The sequence below is a fragment of the Dipteris shenzhenensis genome, chromosome 3 (assembly GCF_047967505.1).
Source record: "Dipteris shenzhenensis isolate YYH24624 ecotype China chromosome 3, Dip_SZ_1.0, whole genome shotgun sequence".
Lineage (NCBI taxonomy): Eukaryota > Viridiplantae > Streptophyta > Polypodiopsida > Gleicheniales > Dipteridaceae > Dipteris > Dipteris shenzhenensis.
The window spans coordinates 14,062,013-14,077,358 of NC_141598.1; the positions used below are offsets into that span (position 1 = coordinate 14,062,013).

General features: G+C 40.6%; 1 protein-coding gene across 1 annotated transcript; it reads left to right on the plus strand.

Moving 5' to 3' along the window:
* The first annotated feature begins 475 nt into the window (after positions 1-475).
* LOC147903397 (uncharacterized) lies at positions 476-8,262 on the plus strand. Its single transcript, XM_087371619.1, has 11 exons — positions 476-1,029; positions 1,118-2,140; positions 2,209-3,361; positions 3,448-3,608; positions 3,831-3,975; positions 4,128-4,344; positions 4,669-5,579; positions 5,684-6,010; positions 6,163-6,504; positions 6,592-7,115; positions 7,977-8,262. Exons 1-11 carry the CDS (start codon positions 476-478, stop codon positions 8,116-8,118), a joined length of 5,499 nt encoding a protein of 1,832 aa, XP_087227745.1. The 3' UTR covers positions 8,119-8,262.
* The last annotated feature ends 7,084 nt before the right edge of the window (positions 8,263-15,346 follow it).

Sequence of the window (15,346 nt, forward strand, 5' to 3'; positions counted from 1 at the left end):
CCGAAGAAAAGAAAAACTACGTTTTACTGTCGACATGAACAACATCAAGTGCAAGCAGGACTGGATGATAACGAAATCTCTAGAAAAGGTTGCATGCAATTGAACATCAATCTTCTGCATCATTTCTAACAACGTGACTCATGTGAACCTCAACAAGATAGCGAAAGAGAGAAGTATTCATCAAGAGCCCAGCTGGCCAAGCACTCTAGTTTGCTTAAAAGTCTTCTTTTTAGGAAGGGGGATGAAGTCATCTTTGCTTACTTTCTTTGGTGGGAGGTTATCACCTGCCTGATTCGCTGTCGAGGGCATAGACACAGTGACTTCTTTGGTTGAGGTAGGCGGTCTTTCCTTCTGCTCGGAAACTCTTTGTTGAGCAACACCCTTATTAGAAGCTTTTAAGGGGCAGCAAACCCTCTAGAATACGGTATCGTGCCTATTGTCAAATCCTCTGCTTGCACTGCTTAGTTTCCCAGCTATGGCACCCGTTTGTAACCTCCTCTGTGGATGCTTTGGCAGTGGGCAGCAGCTGCCCATAATCCCTCCGGCGCAGCCGGTAATTAGTCCGCCAGCGATCGATAAGCAGCCCAATAATGACCCGCCACCCAACATCTACCATGTCTTCATCAGCCACCGCGGCCCTGATGTCAAAAAGACGCTGGTGGACATTCTTCATAAATGGCTCAAACAAAGGGGCTTCACCTGTTTCGTGGATGAAGAGGAGTTGAAGCCTGGAGAAAAAAGCTGGCTTTCCATTCTGAGTGCCATTCGTAGCTCGGAAGTGCAGGTGATTGTGCTCAGCCCCAGATTCGCCGAGTCTCCCTATTGCTTGAATGAGGTGCACGAGATCATGCAGTTACGTTCCAACAAGGTTCTGCCTGTCTTCTACAATGTAGAACCATCAGCTCTGCACTCCACCAACTCTGGGCCGTACAACCTCTCTCGGTATGCCACCCATGATCGCTCTAGATGGGCTACTGCGTTGCAACAGCTGTCATGCATCTCAGGCTTCCGTTTGGACCAGACTAATGGGTACAATCTCTTTCTCCTCCTAGGAATATTGTTTTTTCTCTAATTCATTGCACACACCAATTTTGAGAAGATCATATTGATGTTGCAGTCGTGAGGGACTGCTGGCTGAGCGGATTGTTTCCCGGGTAGCAGAGCTGCTTTCAAATCCTGCCCCTTTTTATGTCGACCCCATCTTGGCAGATCGACTCTTCAACCAAGCAGATCAGGCTGAGAAGCATTTAGATTTAGACCTCTCAGCAGCCCCAGATGCTCTGCATGTGGTCAGCTTAGGCATAGTCGGATTGACTAATGTAGGCAAGTCCACTATTGCAAAGCTGCTCTTTAATAAACTTCACATGCAATTTCAAGCTTCTTCCATTCTGTTGGATGTCAGAGAGAAGGCAAAATCCCCCGGAGGCCTAATAGAGCTCCAGGCTAAGCTGCTTAAAGACTTGCTGAAGGAGGATAGGAGGATCTCCCATCCCGATGAAGGCCTTGGATTGCTACTTGAACGCCTGAAAAATGTCAAGTGTTTTATAGTCATAGATGACATTGATATGGAAATGGAGCAGCTTAAGAATTTGCTTGTACTGGACAAGGACCGTCTTGGCAGGGGCAGTCGCCTCCTCTTCACCACCCGCTATGAGCAAGTCTTGCGCTGGGCTCCAGTGGATATCAAGACATTAAAATTGACCAACAACGAAGAGGAAGCAAGCACCCTTGCCATCAGCTACATAAGGATGGACGTACATCACGGCTTCATCGACCATCTGGAGGAATCTTTCTCAATGCTTGGCTTGTCTGTTTCTGTGCAAAGGTTATCTATACCAAACGGCAGTCTTGAAAGACAGACCAAGCTTCTTCTTGTTGTTCTGTCCAAGAGCTTCATAACCTCACCTCAGCTTCTCAATGAGCTGAATGAGATATCCAACTCTGATGGCACCATTGTACCTATCTTCTACAACCTGGAGCCACATGCAATAGATTCCCTTTGGAAAACCATGCAGGCTGCGAGCTCAGAGATTGGTGAGAGTAGCTCCATGAATAGGAATCATCAGAAGTGGAAGCAAATGATGAGAAAGTTTTCTAACCAGGCTGCACATTTATCCGTGGACCTCGACAAACCAGCGCCGTATGGTTCTGTTAGTGTATCTGCAGCTCCTGCTCATGCGATTTGCATGTTGTTTCAATTTCATAAAGTTTGATGGGAGTTAATGTTTGCTGTGGCAGGATATTTGACAAGAGGTCTTTTAAAAGCCTCATCAACACTGTGGTGGAACTGTTGCAGCACAAGTATCCTCAAGTTGACGTGGCAGAATACCCAGTAGGGTTGATGGAGCGGCAACACCAAGTGGAAAAGCTCATCAGCAACATCTCTGGCAGTAAAGAGAAATATGTGGGCATAGTTGGGATGGGAGGGGTGGGAAAGAGCACACTCGTGAAGTCACTCTACAACAACATCCACAAGAAATTTGAGGGATCTGCCCTCCTCCTCAATGTTCGTGCTGAGACTGGCCAGCATGGCCTACAACACCTCCAGAAGGCCATCCTTGACAAGGTGCTGGGATATCGAAAAAATATTCTGAGTGTAGATGACGGCAAGCTACAACTCTCGACCAGGTTGGCTGGTACTAATACACTCATCATTCTCGATGATGTGGATGATCAATCACAATTAGACGCACTCCTTGCACCATTGACTCTTGGGCCTGGGAGTCGAGTGATCATAACCAGCCGCAACCTTGAGATTCTTAAGGCTGCTAAGGTGGAGGAGACGTATGAGGTGCAGCTGCTAAACAGGAGTGATGCAAAAATGTTGTTCTGGTGGCATGCATTCCTTCGGCCATACCCCCCTGCTGAACTGCAGGAGCTTGCCCAAGATGTGATTGACGCATGTCAAGGCCTTCCTCTTTCGCTGAAGGTCATTGGTGCCCATGTTTATGATCATACCGATGCTAAATACTTCAGGGATATTCTAGTCCACCTCAAAAATGCAGACCATGACATCTTTCGTCAATTGAGAATAAGTGTGGATGCACTGAAATCTCATGAGAGAGTGGCCTTTCTAGATCTTGCATGCTTTTTCATAGGTAAGAGAGCAGAAACTGCTTTGAGGGTGTGGGAGGGTTGCGGTTGGGCTGCTCGCTTTACTCTCGAAGTTCTAAAGAATAAGTGTCTAGTCAACGTGGATGCCACGCATGGAACAATAGGGATGCACGATCAAATCCGTGACATGGGTCGCTACATTGTTGTTGAAGGTCCTTTGAATGAGGACATTAAGCCACTGCATACTCGGACCCATATTTGGGATGAAGAGGATGCTATGAAAATCCTTCAAGAGAGTGGTAGACATGTGAGTACTCTTTAACTTTTTGTCGAGCCATTACATATAGTGTACTTTTGACGACCTTTGACATCGTCGCATGAAATTATCAGCAGGGCAGCAGCATGCATCACATCCGTGGGCTCCGTTGGATTTCACAGGAGCTCAAACAATGCAATGCAGATGCCTTCCTTGAACTCTCTTATTTGAAGATTCTGTTGCTAACTGAAGTGTCGATTAGGGGAGATTTTTGCAACCTACAGTGCAATGAGATCAGGTAAATATTGGTAACACTCGGAGCATTGTGATTTACCGTGGCTCTGTATGACTCATTGCAGACCTCTTAACTTTTAAGCCCGGAGCTCTACATGTACAAGTTATCTAACAAAAGACTTTGCACCTCCCAGCCGTTGTACTAGTTTATCACAATATAACTAGATTGTTTTTTCTGTAAAAGTCTAGCTATGGCAACCTATCTTCTATGGCTAATTTGTGATAGGTGGCTAGAGTGGCACCACTGCAATTTGGACGTTTTGCCTCTAGGGTTGTGCTCGAGGGAACTAACTGTTCTAGATCTTTCTGAAAGTCAATGCTTGAAAGCCATATGGAGAAGGCCAGAAGACTCGGACTCACAGAATGTTGAGGTATGTATTAATAAGTTGCTTGGTGATGAGGTGACGTGAAAAAAAAAAAAGAGATCTGGGGATATCAGTATTCTCTCTCTCTCTCTCTCTCTCTCTCTCTCTCTCTCTCTCCCCCACACACACAATGTTATATGGCTACACTGTACTTGTAGGTGCCACAAGGATTACTGGAGTTGAACTTGAGTGGTTGTAAAATCTTGGAAGAACTGCCAACATTCAATCCTTATCTTCTACGACTACAGCGGTTGAACCTTAGCGGATGCAGTAAATTGAGGGAACTCCATAACAGCATTGGCTGTTTGACTTCTCTAGAGGTTCTTGATCTCAGTGGATGCGAATATCTGCCATCTCTGCCAGATGAAATACAAGGTATGCATGCATATCCAGCTTTATTTACAGAATCCTACATTTAGAAATAGGATTTGGATAGATTCCTTGGTATAAGCTGAAAATGATATCACTCAGAGTTAAGTTTACAGGGCCATTTTTAAGGCCACTGTAGCCGTATTTGCGCCTCAATTTTTTGTGTGTATGGTTTTTAGTAAACTAATCAGGTGTGCGTCATTCAGTAAAATGAGTGTGCATCGTCATAAACTGAGGCACTCAAAATCCAATCGTCACCTTGCAAGTGCTGAATATTGCGCTGATGCATTAACTTCATTACAACTCATGGATACATTGACCATGTAACAGGTATTACATCTCTAAAACAGCTTCTACTACGTGGCTGCAAGTCACTACGAAGCCTCCCACGGAGAATTGGCCAACTGTGGAACTTGACAGAGATCTACCTAGATAACACCAAACTGAGAGAGCTACCAGAATCTTTTGGTGAGCTTGAAAGCCTTGAAAGATTAGATCTCAGTAACTGTCCAGAGCTTGTTTCCCTCCCAGATTCAGTAGAGGGCTTAAAAGTACTGAAATTCTGCTATATGAGTAATTGTCCTATGCTCAAAGGATTACCAGATGGCTTCTGTAAGCTTACCATGCTCTCTGAACTTAATTTAGCCAACTGCTGCCAAATACAGAGTCTTCCCGCAAATATTGGAAACTTGAGTAATTTGGAGCATCTTTGGCTTCAAAATAATTCAGGATTGAAGAATCTGCCGCCCAGTATGGGTAAACTGTGCTCTCTAAAGAAATTGAATGTGGGTTTCTGCTCATTGACAAATGAAAACATGCCAGACGAGCTAGGAAAGTTAGAGAGGTTGGGGGAATTGTATCTGGAACATACTGCCCTCTGTAAGCTACCAGCAAGCTTCGCAAATCTAGGCAGTGTTTACGAACTGCACATGCATCACTGTATCCAACTCAGAGAGGCAGCATACTTTCCAAGCAAGCTAAGTGTACTTCATTTGGAACATTGTCCCCACCTCCAAAGAATATATGGCTTGCATCTACTGAAAGAACTGGAAAATCTTGTCCTGTGCAACTGTTTGGAGCTACGAGAGTTGAAGGGCCTTGAAGGACTTGAAAGCTTACAGAGCTTTAATATTTCAGGTTGCAGCAGCTTAAGGTGTGTACCTGGTCTAGAAGCCGTAAGTGCACTCAAGAGATTGCATCTTAATGGAAGCCCAGTCATTCCTCCCAGGAATCTCTTGGAGGTGAGCCTACAGTACTGTATCCTTTCAACATCTTTCAAATCCCTAAATATAGTTAAAAGATAGCAATCAAGTATTGACTTGTGGGATTGTGCTAACTGTAGCAGATGCCAAGCATTGAACACATCAGTGTGTATGGGTCGGAGATGCCAAAATGCTTAAGAAACTGCATGAATGGCGAAATAGACAGTGTCGAGCATGCAAATGAAGAGGTGATGACATTGCAGATACCAGCTATGGACACTAGCTGTGAACCCGGCTTTGTGATTGTGCTGTGCCTGGTGTCCCATGACCAGGGATGGTCCGACAGTTCTGGCAGTTATGGCAGTTATACTGACAGCCCCACATTCGTGGAAGGAGTCCTTGTAAGAAAGCGCTTCCGAGTGGCAGTGGAGATGCTGTACAGGAACAGGCACGCTGACTGTAGAGACCAGGTTTACCAAGGAGATTTGTTTTATTAGTTTTCAAGATATTTAAGTAGTCCATATATAGCACAAGATTGTTGTACAGATAGAAGAATGTAAGAATGTATACATAGAGCCCGTTGAGGTTGCACTAACTAATTGACCGAGGCCCATTTTATCAGGTGAACGTGGTCGTGTTAAGGCCTACATGTCCGTTGTTGAGTAGTGCAAAAGCAGGTGATAAGATCGAGATCCGAGCACGCTCCCTCTACGAAGCCTGGACGATCACAGTGAAGCAGGCATCATATTTGGTGGTGAATGCAGGTGACTCAGAGCACCTCAAGGCGGTTCTGCAAATGATTTCAGCCGAGTTACGGTGGGCGGTACTGCACTCTGTTGCATTAGAATCATTGGTGCAGAATGGCCGTAATGAACCATTGCGGGGCTTAGCAGCATTGGATATTGCAGGCAACTCAGAGCTGACCAGGGTGCTACCAAGCAACACAGAGCAAAATGATCTCCAGGTGCGCTTAATAATCGACATTAACGTTCTCTAGTTCAGATATTCTTCCTCGCTGTAATTTTGTGATTATAACGTGATCTCCTTGCAGGTTGAGAAGCTGGATCTTGTGTGGAGGCCCAATCTCCAAATGCATGCACGAATTAGGATTTTGAGGGATTGGTGGCCATTCTCACCTTTTGGACCTGCTACATCAGATAACATCATGAAAGTCTGCCGCATCGACCATGCTGTACCTGTCTCTTACTTGGGCGAGATGATGTACTTGGTTGGTATATCAAAGGATGATCACATCTCCGGTATACTATTTGGCCCTAATGCTCGACCCGAAAGCGTCTTCAAATTCCATATTGATGCAGTGTCACATCTCCAAGTGATGACAACGAACGGAAAAGTCCATAATGCAGCTGCAATCTCCCACTACTTGGGCTTGGATCTCAGGATGATCTCTCGGTCGACAGGACAACTTTATCATACACAGCTCTACTCGCACAGGACTGTGAAAACATCTGCTGATAGGTGGCCTTGCAGCTTAGAGCTGGACCCTTGCCATCTAAATCTTCATTCCCAGAGGTGGGCATTGCAAATGGAAAACTGGTTTCTCGGTCCTGCCAGGTACATTAATGAGACATGCATGAAAATTTTATATATTGAATAAGTTTTTTGTCCGTGGGTGCAGGCCTTAATGCAGGTAGGTGCATATGCGGGTGTCAAAAAAAGTTTTAGACATTTTCCCATGGATTACAACATCATGAGCTTCTGTGGGTGAGGCATAGCATACCAATTAGCTAGGTGTGGTGTGCACGAAGGAGGTGGAGGGGGGCTAGCAGCCCATTGCCTCCCGTAGCCCGGCCACCGCACCTGGTTAGGTATGTAGAGCCATGTTTGCAGAAGCTCATTATGTTGAGAACTTTCGGGAAAAGGGCTCAGAAGGGGAAGTGCTTCTTGTCTTTGTGTGTGTGTGTGTGTGTCGGGTCGGGTCAGGTTAGGTTTGTAGAACTGCAGCACTGAGTTCGTGTGTGTGTGTGTGTGTGTGTGTGTGTGTGTTGACACAGAGCAGACGAGAGAGGAGAGAGAGAGAGAGAGAGATGTGCCAACCAATGATTTATTATTTTGGGTTACACAATTATTTATTTTTCAATTAGAAATTGTGATTTTGGGCTTTTGAATATAAGTTGAGACGGGGGCTACATATATGTCTGCTTCCACCTGTAAAATTACTCGATTAATTAATTGATAAGAGAGTAATTACACCACATCAAAATGAGAAAAAGTTTGTGAAATTGTGAAATTTTGAAAATGGGAGCTTTGCTAAGGTAGTAGACAGTCCAACTTCCAGTCCTTGCACTCCACGTATACACAATATACAAAGAGGTGGGTGCACCCTCAAAGAGAATTTTGTGAAATTAGAAATAGAATTATGTTATGGCAACTTTTTACTTTTTTAATTTTATCTGGTCGTATTGTTTCTCTCAGAAGACATAGAAGGGAAGGGGAAGAGAAGAATCACACTTTGTTTGGACACTGGGAGGTGCATACGATCAAGGATGACATCCATCTGCTATGGTTTGAACATTCAAGAGCTAATTCGAGGTTGAGGGCAAGTGAAGTGAACTGAAAATTGGGGTGCAGAATTGAAAGCTAAATTGCAAGAAGCTAGGATAAATGCTTAATCTTTTACACAAAAGATATTGGAATGCCAGACTACAAAGTAGAGATAGCGAGATAGATTTCAATATAAATTATAGTTACAATGTCAATTAAACAGAGAGAATTCCAACTCATCTATGTATGGTGTGCAGGCTTTACATAATTAAGAGCTTTAATTTGGATTGTTCCCTATGTAGAAAATTGAATGATATCTTCAAACTTCTTAAGAAATTTCTATCAACATGAGGAACATTTACATACACATTGGTTGATATTTTAAAATGTCTACTTTCTAACATTGTTTAAAAGCCACAAAAATGGCTTTTATTTTTTGCAAGGCACTCATTTTTGAGCCCTTTAAAAATTTGACTTGTCTTCCTTTTAAAAAATTTCAAGTATAGAAACTTATTGTATGTGTAGTAAAGGATTTTTTATAGCATTTTTAGCCCGATCAAAAATGGTATGAATGGAATAAACAAGGTTTAGGTGAACAAGGGCTCTCATAAAATAGGCCTTTTGTATACATAAATTGGTCTTCTATTTTATTTCAACTACTAATGTAGGTTGTGAAGAAAGGAATTCGCCTAAAAGGACCTATTGTAAGACTAGTAAGTGAATTCATATCAAACCCTACAAACAGCCACAAAAATGCCTTTCTTTCTATGCATCTAGTGTAATTTGCAATAGATCAAATATCGTAATGTGCATCAATTACATAATGGCATAAACACGCATTAAAGAACGAATTTGATAATTTACTCTACAATGTACACAACATCAACACTATATTTTAAATTGCACAAAAAGAACCGTGTATATTAAGATTCATCTAGTGCAATATTTTGGGAGGACATATAGTTAGTGAACCTCAAGTAAAGCCATACAGTGGATTCTATGTTCATATTAGAAAGTGAAAAATCTTGCTTTCTCTATTTGCCCTTGTAATCTTCGTGTTTTAGGGGTCTAAAGGTTGATATAGTAAAACAACCTCCAAGTTGTGAACAGTTTAAAATCACCTATCATCTCAAGCCCTAACCTTGCTTGTACTCAAATGAGAAATAGTACAATGCAAGATGGGCATGCTAGTGTTTGATTTGGCCCTTTAGAAAAAGACAATTCTTCATTTTAAAAATGTTCAAATTATAAAGACTTATTGTATGCAGAGCAAAGGATTTTTTATAGCATTTTTAGCCCGGTTAAAAAAATCTCAATAAGCTTTACGGAACAATACATATATTTTTCACTTTATAATGAGGTTTAGGTGAATGCGGGTTCTCATAAAATAGGCCTTTTGTATAGATAAACTGGTCTTTATTTTTTTGCAACTACTTGTGTATATGTTGTGAAGAGATACTTGGAAGGAATTTGCCTAAAATGAACTAGTGTAAGACTAGTAAGTGACTTTATATCAAACCCTATAAACGGCCACAAAAAATGGCTTTCTTTCTACAAGTTTAGTCTACTATTTCATAGCTTAGATAATGTAATGTGCATCAATTACATAATGGCATAAACACACATTATAGAATAAATTTGCTAATTTACTCTACAATTTATACTACATTAACTGTGAATATTAAATTGCAAAAAAAAGAATCATGTAGAAAAAAGTGATTGAATTTAAGACTCATCTAGTACAATATTATTGAGGACATATGCCCATTGACTCTCAAGTCAAAGTTGTATAATGGATCTATTTTCATATTAGAGAGCGAAAAATCATGCTTTCTCTAGTCACCCTTGTAATCTACCTGTTTTAGGGGTATAAAGGTTGATATAGTAAAATAACCAAGTTGTGAAGAGTTTAACATCACCTATCATCTCAAGCCCTAACCTTGCTGATACTTAAATGAGAAATGGTACAATGCATGGTAGGCACAATAGTTTTTTATTTGGATTGTTTATAGAAGGATCACCTTTCACAATTTGCTTTTCAAGGCTATGCACAATTGTGTTAATACTAGTTTGGTACCACCACAAGACACTAGCTGGCATGACCTGCCTATTGGCAGGTCCTTCCAGCTCTTAGCCTCTCTCTATATTGGGTGGCGTTTAAATTTTGAAGGCCGTTCAAATGCATGTGAATGTGTGTTTGTTTGAATATGAGCATGAGTATGTGTTCTTTGCTCGCTTTTACGTATATGTAATTTTTTAAAAAACCCATCATTCTTTCTAGTTGGAAAGCTTTGTTGCTTTCGGAATCTTTTTTAAAATGGTGTTCAAACATTTTTTAAATGCTCTCTCTCTCTCTCTCTCTCTCTCTCTCTCTCTCTCTCTCTCTCTCTCTCTCACACACACACACACACACACACACACACACACACACACTCCCGTGCTTAAGAAAAATGTGTCTTAGCGAGTCATCTAAAACCTAAGTATACGTATACACATGCATACACACATACTTGCATGTGTATGTGTACTCATGCATGTGCACATCTACTCAAACACAAGCATGTGTATGCATAGATACATTCATATATGTGTACTTATGACACCTCTCTCTCTCTCTCTCTCTCTCTCTCTCTCTCTCTCTCTCTTCCCAAAAGCACAGTATGTGAAAGCAATTTTTCAACATAAATGTAACGACTATATGTGTATATATACAAAGATGTGTACATACTATGCATGCAACCTACAAGTGCCACTGGACCGTGTGAGCTCGTTGGACCGTGTGAGCTCGTTGGTCCAGATTGTGACATTTCAAGTATTGATAAAAGCAGTACTTTGAAAAGCTAGATAGGTTTTGGGATGAAAACCACTTAGTGCCTCCATGAGGTGTGCTTTTGAACTGGCTATGGAATGGTCTATTGGCAACCAATTGCATTATGTATGCATTGGAAAATGTGCTAGGATTTCTTGAGGATTGCAAGAGCAAGCGTCTGTGCATTGCACACTTTTTAGAGTTCACATACTCTATAAAATATTGTAAATAGTTTTTGCATTATTACTTTCTATGGCACAAAGCTTTACTTTTAATTATATGTTTAACTAACTCATACTGCCACTATTTAAACATGTCGCATGATGCAAAGTGCAAATTTTTTTTAATACAAGGCATGACACATAGTACCACAATGTCCTGAATATAGACTAGTTGGACAATAATAGAAAAATTGCATTGCAAATAGTTTTTGCATTATTACTTTCTATAGCACAAAGCTTCACTTTTTATTTTATGTTTAACTAACTCATATTGCCACTATTTAAACATGTTGCATGATGCAAAGTGCAAGATACAAGGCATGACACATAGTACCACAATGACCAAAATATAGACCAGTTGATAATGATAGTAAAATTGCATGTTTTAAAACCTCTCTCTCTCTCTCTCTCTCTCTCTCTCTCTCTCTCTCTCTCTCTCTCTCTCTCTCTCTCTTAATAAGGAAGCCTAGTGTTGATATCAAAGTTTATTGTGAAGGCTATTGGTGACATAATTAGGTGTAAGCTAAATGACTAGCTTGACAACCAACTTCTATCCCAATTTTACTCTAAACTAGCTACCTACAAACTTAGCATATAATCTCATGCTAACTAAACGTAATAATCGATGCTTATTAAGCATGCTAACTAATGCAAATGGTCATGCTAACTCATGCAAACTCAACATGCTAGTTGCTACAAACTGAGAATACTAAGTGATCCTTATGAGCATGCTACTAGATGCAACTCGTGCTAATTGACGCAAACTCAAGATACTCGTCAGTTATTATTGGGCATATTAGTTGATGCTCCAAGGCATATTTATTGATGTTTATTGAGCATGTGAAGTAATGCAAGAATACAATTTTAGCTAACTATGTAGAAAGCCTATTCCAACCAAGCATGCAAACTAGAGCTTAAGTCAATTGAGGAGACACTAAGGCATAACTAATGTGCTAGGGGATGACTAAGCATAAGGAGCTACTACAATAATTAAAGGCTATCTGAGCATTCATAGGAGGTTAATAGAGTCAAGATTTGTTGTAAGTAAGCATTAACAGAGCATATACTGGGATAAACGAAGATGATAAAGACAAAACTTTCTTCTTGATTTTAAAATACACATTAATGTATATCATAAAAGCTTATTCTAACCTTCTTCTAGAGGTGTCAAGTTCTACACCAACAATCTACCTTGTGGAGTTCGTGCTTTAGTTTTGTGTCAAAAATCAAACACAAATTAAAGGAAAATGTAAGAGCATATGTGTAGCAAGAATAACTTGAAACACCTCATGTGGAATTCTAAATCTTTCCAATGTAACACCTCATGTAATAAGAGCTTACTAAACTGCTCATGCACAACTGTAAATATTTCCCAATACACTTTCGCCACAGTGTCAGTCTAGTATGAAACAATATCATAGGATGTTATAAAAGTGTATTGGGAATAATTTACACTTTCATCAAAGGCTAATGTGACACAAAAAATTTGTCATTCTAGCTAGGTTGGAGTTTTTTGCATGCTCTATAGATGCGGGGAGTTACTGTCAACTAAAATTAGCCTCAACATTGGCCCACTTCTCTGTTATAGATGAGTGGCCAGATATCTACAAGATTGGCCCCATTGCGAGACCTCGAGGTTGGATGTTAGGGATACTAATGCTACACTATTATTAAAGCCTGCTACTGCAACTAGATGATTGATAGATGAGGATGTTGGGATAGATGTGAACAAAAATGGTAACTTGGCATGATTGCCAATGCATGGATTGAATTAAATTCTAGTCTTTGAATGTATAGTTCTCTGCAAAGTACACCTCAATTGATCAATCTACCATTTGTATATAAAATTATCTCATGTAAATTTTCAAAGATGTGTATTGGATAATTGCAACAATGCATTGTAACTCATCTTCTTGTCCCTTTCCTTTGTACGGCAACATTCTCTTTATCTTGGTTGGTCTTCTTCTTGCATTTTTCATTTAACTCAACCTCAATATCTTTAAATACTTGGACTGAAACATAATGACATGCCTTGGCCATTTCACTTTAGCTAGTGTGCAATTGTGGCAATGCCTAAAGATGCATATCAAAGAGTTGTACATGGATCCCATGTGCTTCTCATATCAAGGCAGAAGTGCGCTCATATTGCGAGCAAGTTCCAATGAGTGGATATCCTAAATGGCAAGTAGATTGCCCCAAAAATGGCAAGTGGATTGCGAGAATTTTTTTCTTTGTATTTGTCTCTACTTGGTAAGTTCTATCTTCTCTCTCATCTCACCTCTTTTAATCCAAAGCCACCTCCCTCCCTCTACTTGCACTAAATCATCTGCTCTCAAAGATATAGTCATTACAAACTGCAAAGCCTCATTTCCATAAAACAGCCTAGCCCCCAAGGGAAGAAGATAAGGAGGTAGATCACATCTCTATGATAACACGAACAATAGTAGAGAAAACTTCCAATGGAAATCAGCAATGTGGGGTCTAGTAGAGGGAGGGAGGTGAGTTTGGATATTTTTAATTTAAAAAAACACTTCCTGGTCTATCATCCCAACCACATTCTCTCTCTATCTCTCTCTCTCTGTGTGTCTCTCTCTCTCTCTCTGTCTCTGTCTCTCTCTCCCTCTCTCCAATGGATCATGTCATTATAATGCTCTAGAAATAATTACAACACTCTAACAATAATGTAAATGCAACACTGTCATTTCCCAAACTCCTCTCCTGACCTCTTTGATAGACACCTTTATGTATATGGTTTTTGTCACCGATTTACTGCACTTAAGCAGTACAAAAGCATACCAACACGATCCTTGCTAATATGGCCCTCAAGGGTCCCCTTTAGGGGGAAAGTGCCACATTGACAAAACACATACAACCCATCCCACACAACTCACAATTGAAAACAAAAAATGCCCTTGTAAAGAGGACATCAGGAAACCATGACGTACAACATTCTAACAATAATGCAAAGGGAACAATGTCATTTCCTAAACTTCACTCTTGACCTCCCAATCGATAACATCACTCTAAACCTTGCAATTCATGATACTTTCCTTTGACAAACCCCTAAACTCCACTCTTGACCTGCGCACAACTCAAAATAAGAAAGCATGGTGCTTTAGAATCAAAACACCTTCCATTGTGCTCCCTCTGTGCTCCCTCTACATGCACAATGCAACCACAACATACCCCCTAGGCAACTTACCATCTATGGACTATCATTGTGACCCTTGAAAAGGGGATAGTTGCATTGGAAAAACTATCGCCCAACCTTACAATTGCATGCAACTAAAAATAACAATGTGGGGTTATTTTGAATCAAAATATCTCCCATGCCTGATTTGACTATTGTGCACAACTCAAAATAACAATGCATTGTGCTTCCGAGAGCTGAAATATCTTCACAGTTCGACTCCCTCTACACACACAATACAATCACAACATATCCATCCCAGATAACTTATCTTCCATGCCTGCTCAAAAACATCATTGTCACCCCTACAAAGGGGACATTTGCTTTTGACAAACTCCTAGGCTAACCTTGCACTCATGTGGAAGTCAAAATAATAATGAGGGTTGCTTATGACTCAAAATATCTTACATGCTTGACCTCACTATTGTTGTAGCTCAAAATAACAATCATTGTGCTTATGAATTGAAATATCTTCCACTCCGCTCCCTTTGCACATACAATACAATCATAGCATTTCTATCCATGGCAACTTATCTTCTATACATGATCGGAAACATCATTACCACCTCTCTAAAGGCGACACTTGCATTCGCTCAACCTCAAAATTGTATGCAACTCAAAATAACAATACAAGGTGCTCTAAATTCAAATATCTTCCACTATGTTCCCTCTACATGCACAATACAATTGAACATGCCCACCCTAGGTAACTTACCTTCTAGGCATGATTAAAAATATAATTATAACCCCTAAAAAGTGGGCACTTGCATTGGAGAAACCTCTCACTTGACCTCGCTATTGCACACCATTTAAAATTAAAATGCATTTTGCTTCTAAATTGATATATCTTGCACTCCGCTCTCTTTACACTCACAATACAATCACAATATACCTTCTTATGTGACTAGTCATCCATCCATGATAAAAAACGTGCCATGCCATTGGTAATGTGAATTAGCATCAGCAACATGATTGTTGTCTCTGTGCCAACATGGACTTAGGTAGAACAGAATGTGTGTGTAGACTAGCGGCAAAGCTCTACTTGTACTTGCATAAGGCTAGAAATAATCCCTCTTAGAAA